The sequence below is a fragment of the Dreissena polymorpha genome, chromosome 16 (assembly GCF_020536995.1).
Source record: "Dreissena polymorpha isolate Duluth1 chromosome 16, UMN_Dpol_1.0, whole genome shotgun sequence".
NCBI lineage: Eukaryota > Metazoa > Mollusca > Bivalvia > Myida > Dreissenidae > Dreissena > Dreissena polymorpha.
In genome coordinates this window covers 7,532,317-7,542,919 of record NC_068370.1, presented here as the reverse complement: position 1 = coordinate 7,542,919, position 10,603 = coordinate 7,532,317, and the positions used below count along the sequence as shown (strand labels likewise).

The following is a 10,603-nucleotide window of genomic DNA, read 5'->3' as shown; positions in this document are numbered from 1 at the left end:
GACAGACAGACAGACAGACAGACAGACAGACAGACAGACAGACAGACAGACAGACAGACAGACAGACAGACAGACAGACAGACAGACAGACAGACAGACAGACAGACAGACAGACAGAACAGACAGACAGACAGACAGACAGACAGACAGACAGACAGACAGACAGACAGACAGACAGACAGACAGACAGACAGACAGACAGACAGACAGACAGACAGACAGACAGACAGACAGACAGACAGACAGACAGACAGACAGACAGACAGACAGACAGACAGACAGACAGACCAGACAGACAGACAGACAGACAGACAGACAGACAGACAGACAGACGACAGACAGACAGACAGACAGACAGACAGACAGACAGACAGACAGACTACAGACAGACAGACAGACAGACAGACAGACAGAACAGACAGACAGACAGACAGACAGACAGACAGACAGACAGGACAGACAGACAGACAGACAGACAGACAGACAAAACAATATACCCCCGGTCATTCGAGCATAAAAATATTTATATTAACAATTGATGACCGAAGTGTTCTTACGATCTCTATCATTGTTTCAATACTATAACACACTTTCATGTTAAATCTTCCTCTGACAGTACCTGTATATCCAAAAGTTGCTTCAAGACATTTTCAACGTCTGGCCGATCAGTAGGTGAATAATGCCAACAACTTGTCATCAATCTGTACCTAAATAAAACAGCGAACATGATTCTAATAAACATTTTAGCAAAATAGTTTTGTCGTTAAAAAAATATCACCCCACCAAAACATTCATCATCTGTGAGAAATCCAAATGTTTACTTTAAAGCTTATTCTGAATTTAGTACTTGTGTTTATACATGTATTATTAATACCCATGTTATCATTTTAAGAACAACACCCTTTTATGCAAAACCTTGTGTAATTATAGATTTTTTTAGTACATTGTACTCACAAACTCATTTTTTTGTTTTATTATTTATACCAGCCTTGTTCCTTGAAAACCTTTTTAAAAGATGTTTGGACTTTGGCCCATGATTAATTTTTTTATTATTAAACAGTTATTACAACATTTCAAATAATTGTTAGGAATTTAGCCTCCAAAATTTTTTTATGCCAATACAGAAAGAGAAATATTTATCATGGTTGACTAAAAAAATTATTAAATTTTGAACAACTAGGTCTTGGTGATTAGAAATTATGAAGCTTGGCCTTCACACGGCTTGAATTTGATTTAAAGTCCCCGTTCATAGCCAATTTGGGCAGAATCATAAGAAAAACAAAGTGTTTTTATTGAGGATATCACTGAAAATCAGGTTGAAATCAGTTGAAAACAAACAACATTGCGATTTTTATTTGGGGTCAAGTACGGTAAAGTACAAAAACTTTCTAATTAATATTCATGATTTGACACGATAATTCAAACCAAAACAAACAAAACTGCGGATACGGGCGAATTTAGCGGAAAGAAGGTAAGAACAAATGCAAATATATCTGTTACAGACTAAAACTGAGTTGCAATGCTACGTTTTTGCTAAATCTATGTATTTATCTTCCATATATTAATAATGTTAAGCGAAAGCTTAATATAGATATAATTTGCATAACTCGCGACGCTGCAATGATTTTCGCCTTATGCGTGTATTTATGATCATTTATAGATTATGACCAGGTTTTCGAAGTCAACCTCGATAAAAAATACATTTCAATGAATTTATGTAAAGTTTATTCTTCGCTATATGATTTATATGCAAAACAACATTCTATTCCGCGAACTTGGACTTTAGACAGCCGAGTCCTACTCTGGGAAAACAAAATTGAGCCGCGTTCTGAGAAAACTGGGCATAATGCATATGCGTAAAGAGTCGTCCTAGATTAGCCTGTGCATTCCGCTCTTATTGCATTTTTCGTTTAAAGGGAGTCTCTTCTTAGCCAAAGTCCAGTTCAAGCGGAAAGTGTTGTCCCTGATAAGCATGTGCAGACTTCACAGGCTCATCTAGGACAACACTTAACAAATGCTTTTAACCCTGTTTTCCCAGATTGAGGCTCAAATTCTGTATTATCCCAAAGAAAGACGTAACACTTCCCAACATACACATAGCTATGGGCAAGCGAAGGTCTACATGGTCGATCCCCTTCTATAACTGTCCGCCTGTGTCTCTCTGGACTCAGTCCTTCGTAGGGCGTCTTCCCAAGTGATAACACCTCCCAGAATAGCAGGCCAAGACTCCAGCTGCAATGTATTATATGGGAGAATGGGTCTTATGTCATAATCTGCCAGTGTAGCTCCAGACCAGCCGGCAGTGAGCACAATCATGCTTTCTGGGGTTGTATTACAGAAGCAACTTAAGATAAATCTTATTCTTATCCTTAAATTGGAAATTTTCTTAAATTGGTAAATTTTCTTAAGTGTTTCATTTCCTATTGCAATAGTTTGGCATCAAGAATTACATTGATATAACATCCTTATGTCAATGTTTTTTAGGAATACCAAAAGAAACATGCGATTCCTTATCTAGTACAGAAATACAAAACATTGTAATTTTGAACTAAAGTGAAATTATTTAAGAAATGACTTAAGATGTTTCTGGAATACCACCCCTGGTCAGTCAGTAGGGCACTAAAAAGTCTTACAAGGTTTTGTGGTTTCATTAGCGGACAGGGAAGCTTCTGATCAGACTACATGGATGAGCAAAAAGGAATTGAGCTACGCATGCTGCATGTTGCTCAAGACCCATTTTTACATGTCACAGCTCACATCATACTAAGGCTGGATGATCACTTACTTCATACTGACAGAGTGCACAGGCAGTCATATGAGACGCATTCTGAGAAAACTGCCTTTAATGCATGTGCGTAATGTGTCATCCCAGATTAGCCTGTGCAGTTCGCACAGGCTAATCAGAGACAACACTTTCGGCTTTTATGACATTTTTCGTTTTAATGAAGTCTCTTTTTAGCAAAAATCAATTTAGGCGAAAAGTGTCATCCCTGATTAGCCTGTGTGGACGGCACAGGCTTATCTGGGACGACACTTTACGCACAAGCATTATGCCCAGTTTTCTCAGAACGCGACTCATATGCTTACAGAAGTTCTTTTGAGTCTGTCTTCTGAGATGAAGCAGTAATTGGAATCTTTAAAAAATATCCTTAAATCTTCTTGAGTTTATAAAGAACATGGGACCTATCACTATCAAGTCTGACACCACATTGGGTGATGCCCCTTTGACCTGCTAGCTTAATACATATCTAAGTGGTAAAGGGCTAATACATATGTATGCGGTGAAGGGTTACATACTTATCTAAGTGGTAAAGGGTTAATACATATCTAAGTGGTAAAGGGTTAATACATATCTAAGTGGTAAAGGGTTAATACATATCTAAGTGGTAAAGGGTTAATACATATCTAAGTAGTAAAGGGTTAATACATATCTAAGTGGTAAAGGGAAAATACATATGAATGCGGTAAAGGGTTACATACTTATCTAAGTGGTAAAGGGTTAAACATGTATCTTAGTGGTAAATGGTTAAATACGTACCTAAGTAGTTAAGGTTTTTAAAAAAAGCATCCACCCTACCATGAACCTCACTCTGCAGAAACAGGGTTTAATGCATGTGGGTAAAGTGTTGTTCCAGATTAGATGTGCAGTTGGCACAGGCAATTATCAGGGACAACACTTTCCATATAAACTGGATATGTGCTAAGAAAAGACTATCAATAAATGGAAAATACCATACAAGCGGAAAGTGTCGTCCCTGATTCTGCAGTCAGCACAGGCTAATCTGGGATGACACTTTCCACAAAAGCATTAAGCCCCGTTTTCGCAGAGTAAGGCTCCCATTGTGACACCAGAGCAAAGTTATTACAAACAAATAGGCCAATTGGACTTTGAGAAGTGTACGGTTATCAAATAGCACTAACTTACACATCAGACTGAAAGGTATACTGGTTGTGGAGAAGTGTCTCTGGACTCAGTAAAGCATAGCTCGATTCCAGCAAATATCTCTCCAGTTCCTATCATAGAATTATTAAAGCACATTCAAATCTATGATAAGTTCACTTTTAATATGTACTTCATGGTAACAAATACAAATTATTGTTAAACATATTTGAAATACATTTATGACACCTTGTGCATTCATGTCATGTTATATTTCAATGACATAAATTAATGTTGTACTTTTTAAAATGCCTTTCAAAAGATGAGTCCATTCAAAGCATTCACCTGTTAAATAAATATTATTTATATTTGTTTTTTAAGAAATAGATAATAGTTACACACATACAAACCTATACATCATTTTTAATTGTACATACAAAGTTACGCTGCATTTACCAGTTCTGCTTGGAAGACATATATTCAGCTAATTGATACATACCTGCAATAACCCCTATAATTTGCATTATGTTTAGGAAAAATTTACATACACTTATTTTAGTTAAACACACACACTTTTAATCAGTAACAAGTTCTGTCCAATAGAAATCAGACAAATTAAACAGTCAAGTTGAACATACAAAGTTTTGATCAGTGACCAGTTTTGCCCAGTAAAAATCCCCCAGCTTGGCCACATTCTGTGCCGTCAGATAGACATGACTGGCCTCTATCTGTCGGTGCAATATCTGAAATGTAAACACTCAAAGTTGTGTATCTGTAATAAACGTACATACTTACATAATATGTATACTATGAAAAGCCCATAGCCACTCAAAATCAATGAATATTTTGTATATTTCTAAAAATAAAATTGACACAAAAAAGTGTTCCTCATAGCAATAGCCAAAATTTCAATGCCAAAGGCGATCTGGTAACAAATTTTTAACGTGATACAAAATGCCTGTTTTTGTTCTTTTGTGTGACAATATATTCCATGTGAATTTCCCACCAAGATATCCAAACAATTACGAACAAACTCGAGATAGGCTTCAGGCAGGGCCGGAAGCATAACACATTTCTGATTGCTATAAGGAACACTGACTTTTTATGCAATAATTTTATTTTACGAAATATTTTGTGAAATACTTGTTTCTGAGTGTTAATGTGATTTTAACACACAACATAGATGAATGCACTATTCTAAGTAACATTTTAAAAATGGAACTCAGATAAACAACAAAAACACGTCTATTATTTCACCATGCACAAAACTGAACAAATACCTTCAACTGGTGCAGATGACTAACAGCAGAAGTGACATCCATACAGTATTGCAAAAGACGGAAAACAAATGACTTTTCTTGGGACTTGTCTGGCTGAGGGCTGGTCAGCAAGTAGTTGTGAAGGTTTTTGCTCATACATGGCTCCAGAGCTATGTTGAACCAATCTAAAAATTAAGAAAGTTATGAGGGCTGGCCAGAAATTAGTTGTGAAAATTGTTACTCATATAAGTTTCCGTGTTGAACCAGTCTGAAGATAATAATGAGGGCTGGTCAACAGGTAGTTGTGAAGGTAATATCTGGTCAATAATAAGTTGTGAAGTATCAAAAACATGAATTTCACATCAATTCTGAATAATAATGAGGACTTGTCATAAATGAGTTGTGAATGATGTTTCTTAAGTTTGGTTCCTGAACAAATTTGAACCAATTTGAACAAATATGAAAATTGTAGTAAAAATCTTGGAACCATACAAAATCAGGGTTATGATGGCCCAAAACACTAATCTACATGTACATGGTCAAATACAAACAAAACGGTGCAAGTTTCATTAAAATTTGATATAAAATATTTTTAATTTTATTAAAGTCTTGTTAAGCTGATTTTCTGATAACTCTTTTCAACTTAAACAAGACCATGGCCAAGCAATATATGTCCCCTACCAGCACCACCATTGTCAGAATTTTTTTATTTATATTTATATATTTGTTGTCATAGCAACCAGAATTCTTGACATAGGAACAACATGAAATGACGTGCATAATGTCCATATTGCCATCTATCCATGTTTCAAGTTTCATGAAAAAATATGAAGAACTTTTAAAGTTATCCACTTTATTAAAGGATCCAGAACAGTGTGACATACTCATAGACAGACGCACAGAGCGCAAACCATAAATCCCCGGTTGGGGACAATTAAATTTATTTTATGTATTTTGTTTATCATTTATCTATATTTAAAACTTAATAGCATAGCTAATTATTTTTACACTAAGAATATGGAATATTTTGTTTAAAGAAAGTCTCTTTTAGCCAAAATCCTGTTTAGGCGGAAAGTGTTTTCCTTTATAAGTATCTGCGGACTGCACAGGCTTATCTGGAACAACACTATAATCACATGCTATAAGCCCTGTTTTCCCACAGCGAGGCTCATAAGATAGCAAAAACTATTCCCAAGTTTCTTACTCTTGTTCTGGTAGGTGCTGAAGAGCTGCACAATGTTGGTGTGGGCACAGGACAGCCTCTGAAGCTCGCACTCGTTCATCAGGCGGGTCCAGTGGTCCTTAGAGTCAAGTCTTGTGTCTGAAAATAGAACAGCAGGTACACTGGCTGAAAATGTGATCTACGTTCTGGGAAACCGGGGCTTAATACATGCACAAAAAGTGCTTTCCCAGAGTATCTCATGCAGTCCTCAGACACAGGCTATTAATTGCTGATTTTTTTTTTTTTACTTGACTAGATTTTAATATAGAGGAGACTTTCTTTAAACAAAAAATTCCATACAAGTGTAAAGTGTCATACTTAAAGCGGGTATATACGATCTTGTCAAATATATATTGATTAATATAAAATGTGTAAAAAACTTATTATACATATATTGCAATATAAACTAAAATAAAAGTTAAGAAGAACATGTGTCGAAAAATGCTAAATAAGCCAGATATTTAATTCTGAAATCGAAAAAGGCTGTACAGCCGAATTCACCAGCATGTATATCATGCATGTACGATGTGAATCTAAATTTAGTTTAACGGTTCATTTGAAATTCCTGCAGCGATATCGATTCATACAACACATGAACACTTACTAAAAAGACGAATGCATCGGTTATTGTAGGAAAATAATTACGAATTATCTTCGTCACAATCGGCTCGGGGCGCTAATTTGTATTTGCTGTATTTTATAAAATTCGCCTTAAATGTATCATTTTTCTTGCATATTGTGTGTTATTATAACATATTTGTATCAATATTTTACAATTCAGCACATATAAAAATCGTATATACCCGCTTTAATAAGCCTGTGCATAAAGCAGAGCTAATCTGGTACGACATTTCAAGCACATGCATTAAAGAGACCCTTTCACATTTTGATATATGGACAAGAAATGTTTCAGATTTGAACATTTGTGTTCTTTCTTAATTAATAGAAAATAATAATACTTTACATAAACCATACTCTAAACAAGGGCTGTTTGTAAAACATGCATGCCCCCATATGGGCTGTCAGTTATAGTGGCAGCCATTGTGTGAATACGTTTTTTGTCACTGTGACCTTGACCTTTGACCTAGTGATCTGAAAATCAATAGGGGTCATCTGCCAGTCATGATCAATGTACCAATGAAGTTTCATGATCCTAGGCCTTATTGTTCTTGAGTTATCATCAGGAAACCATTTTACTGTTTCAAATCACTGTGACCTTGACCTTTGACATAGTGACCTGAAAATCAATAGGGGTCATCTGCCAGTCATGATCAATGCACCTATGAAGTTTCATGATCCTAGGCGTAAGCATTCTTGAGTTATCATCCGGAAACCATTTTACTGTTTCGAGTCACTGTGACCTTGGCCTTTGACCTAGTGACCTGAAAATCAATAGGGTTCATTTGCCAGTCATGATCAATGTAACTATGAAATTTCATGATCCTAGGCCTAAGCGTTCTTGAGTTATCATCCAGAAACCATCTGGTGGACGGACCGACGGACATGAGCAAAACAACATACCCCCTCTTCTTCGAAGGGGGCATAAATATAAAAAATATGAATCTTTTGACAATTTAAAAACCTGAAAATTATCAAACATTAAGGGTCAGTGGTTTGTGCCAAGGTGTGGATTAATTTTTTTCTTTCTTTAATTGTATTCTTGTTTTATACTGGAACTCTTAAATTATGATGTTTACATTAATCAATTAAAGCAATTAATGACAAAATTCAAATCATGCCAAAAACTGTAAAAAGGTCCTATACGCCTCATTTCCAGAAATCGGCTTATGTACAGTCGAACATAGTTATTTTAACGTCACCAGGACATGTACTATATACAGTGCCATTTACTATTGATTTTCTATTTTAGATCATTTTTCATTTTCGTAATGGAAGCAAATTATAATGTACAATTAATAGAAATAACTACTGAAATGCATTTGCACCTTTATATTTATTCTATGATTTTGTTTTACTTTTAATGCAACGCCATGATTGATAACCAGTATATTAGCATTGTTTTTAAAATAGGCTCAGCAATTGATATTCACACAGTACTGGGATTTGCTAGTACAATTACATAGGCAAACTTTAGACACTTTGGACATATAGAATAATAGGTTGGAGACATGGATGGAGAATGGTTATCTGGCTCGTCGGAATATCTTATTGGGTTTGTCCTCAGCTCACACTATAAATTCATCCCACTTGCCTGATAACCATTCTCCATCCATGTCACCAACTTACATTGTATTATTCTATTTATCATGTCATTCCACCGAATCCAACAAATTTTCCTTTTATTTTATGCCTTTTTTCACCGTTCATTTACATTGTAAAAGAGTTTAACTAGAGAATTTCGCTGGTACAATGACGTCATTTCGTGAAAAAAATGTCATTTCACAGGAAGGTGAGCAACTGACAGATATTCGAGGTCACATGGTCAACTAGCCTAATAACTTTTGGGTTATTAGGATACCTGGTTATCAGGCTGATTTAAAGGCATGTGACAGGATAAATTTCATTATGAAGTAAGACAGAATCAATAGTTTGCCCCGCTGATGCATGATTTACAAAAAAAAATCAACCGAACAATTTTCAAACTCAGCTGAGATATCTCAGACAAGAACAACCAAGTTTCAAGATGATCGGACTAAAAATTTCACCTATAGAGTGTAAACAAATTTTCACTATAGCAATATAAGGAAAACTGTACTGTTCCCTAGCGACCTTGTTTTTTAACGCTCAGATCAATTTTTGAACTCTGAGATAACCTTAGATTAGATCTGGTGATAATGTTTCATAAATATTTGACTATGACAGAGACTTCTGCAGTAAAAACTTTTCTTTAATTTTACCAAGTGAACTTATGTTTTTAACCTTGTTTGGCCCAGTATAGAACTCTGTAAAGATATCATTGTGACAAATTTTCTAATCAAGTTTCATGAAAATAAGACAATAAATGTAGCCTCTAGCTTGCTATCAAGGTAAATGTTAATGACACTAGACGCACAACTTGCTATGCATAAAAGGAAATCACAAAATAAACCCCCTGTGTGAATTCATCTAGCAATAAAAAGAGTAAAAACATGTACATGTATTTCAAACATCATACCATCTAAGTTATGTATTTTTACACAGCACTCCCTTTTTCCAGCTTTCATATTTGTCTTCCCCTTGTACAGTTTGAAAAATCCGTTGTCGTGGAAACACGAGTCAAGGTCAGCGTGTATGACTGGTGTATCTGTGCCCAGTAACAGGTTGTCACTACGGGCACTGTCGCTCTCCCCTGCATCAGTGGCCAGAACCCCCGCACTGCTTGTGGTGGGTACTTGTTCCTGAAAACACGAGAACTACTGTCATCTTGAACATTGCACATTACAATTTCACTATGCAATATTCGCTATGGGACAATTGGGCTATAAACATGTGATAAGAATCATTTCAAATTTGTCTGTGCAGTCTGGACAGGCTAATCAGGGGAGACAATTGCCGCCAAAAACTGGATTTTTGCAAAAAAAGGACTTCCTTTGGGAACTGCCAAGGCCAATCTGGGATGGAACGTGCATTAGGCCAAGTTTTCCAAGAACACTGCTCATATGTCAAATTGTAAGCAATAATATGCTCAATTAATTTTACAGCGATTTTTTTTTCCCGGTACCATGCCAATTGTGAAAATTGTGCACAATTTGCATTACAAAAACTTCAGATTTGGAAATCAGGGTCGTTTAAATTGCTTTGTAATAATTGCACAAACCAGATTTTCGTTAAAATGCATTTTGGCTTGAAAAGTTCAGTTTACAGCCGAATTTTAGTTGTTCACATGCAGTAAAAACACTTTTTGAAAAAGAAAATGATTTTTTCCTTTCTTTTGGGAATTTTTCAGATGGCAATTGGGAATTTTATAGTTTTTCCTCAATCCGGAAAGTACCTTTAACAGTTACTAAAAGGAAAAAATTGCTGTTTTAAAATATGGTAAATGTTATCAGTGATTTGGACAGGTTTTCAAAGAAACATTTACATGAGGTTTGTCTTAATTGCATTCTTGCAGAACATAAATGGTGACATTATATTATCTGCATAACAAATAAAGGTACATGTATACAAGAAACATTTCCAGCTTGATTTTAGATAAGATTTCGACGGAAAAAACAGGCTTAATGCATGTATGTAAAGTGTTGTCCCAGACAAGCCAGTCTGATTAAGCTTGTCACGGACAAAACTTTCTGGCTAAACTTTTTG

At 35.6% G+C, this 10,603-nt stretch overlaps 1 protein-coding gene across 9 annotated transcripts in view; it reads right to left on the bottom strand.

The window, feature by feature from the left end:
• Positions 1 to 10,603, bottom strand: part of LOC127862988 (multiple epidermal growth factor-like domains protein 10) — a 73,344-nt gene that overhangs the window by 36,915 nt on the left and 25,826 nt on the right. For 3 of the 9 annotated variants that reach the window (XM_052402287.1, XM_052402288.1, XM_052402280.1), the window contains exons 8-11: positions 9,477 to 9,699; positions 6,344 to 6,460; positions 5,161 to 5,324; positions 4,519 to 4,623 (exon numbers count right to left, since the gene is read on the bottom strand). In XM_052402287.1, the coding sequence (XP_052258247.1) occupies positions 4,519 to 4,623; positions 5,161 to 5,324; positions 6,344 to 6,460; positions 9,477 to 9,699 (609 nt within the window). Of the gene's footprint in view, positions 1 to 619; positions 708 to 2,094; positions 2,233 to 3,925; positions 4,015 to 4,518; positions 4,624 to 5,160; positions 5,325 to 6,343; positions 6,461 to 9,476; positions 9,700 to 10,603 lie in introns of all 9 variants that reach the window. The other 6 variants (XM_052402285.1, XM_052402284.1, XM_052402286.1 and 3 more) reach the window with 5 other exon arrangements.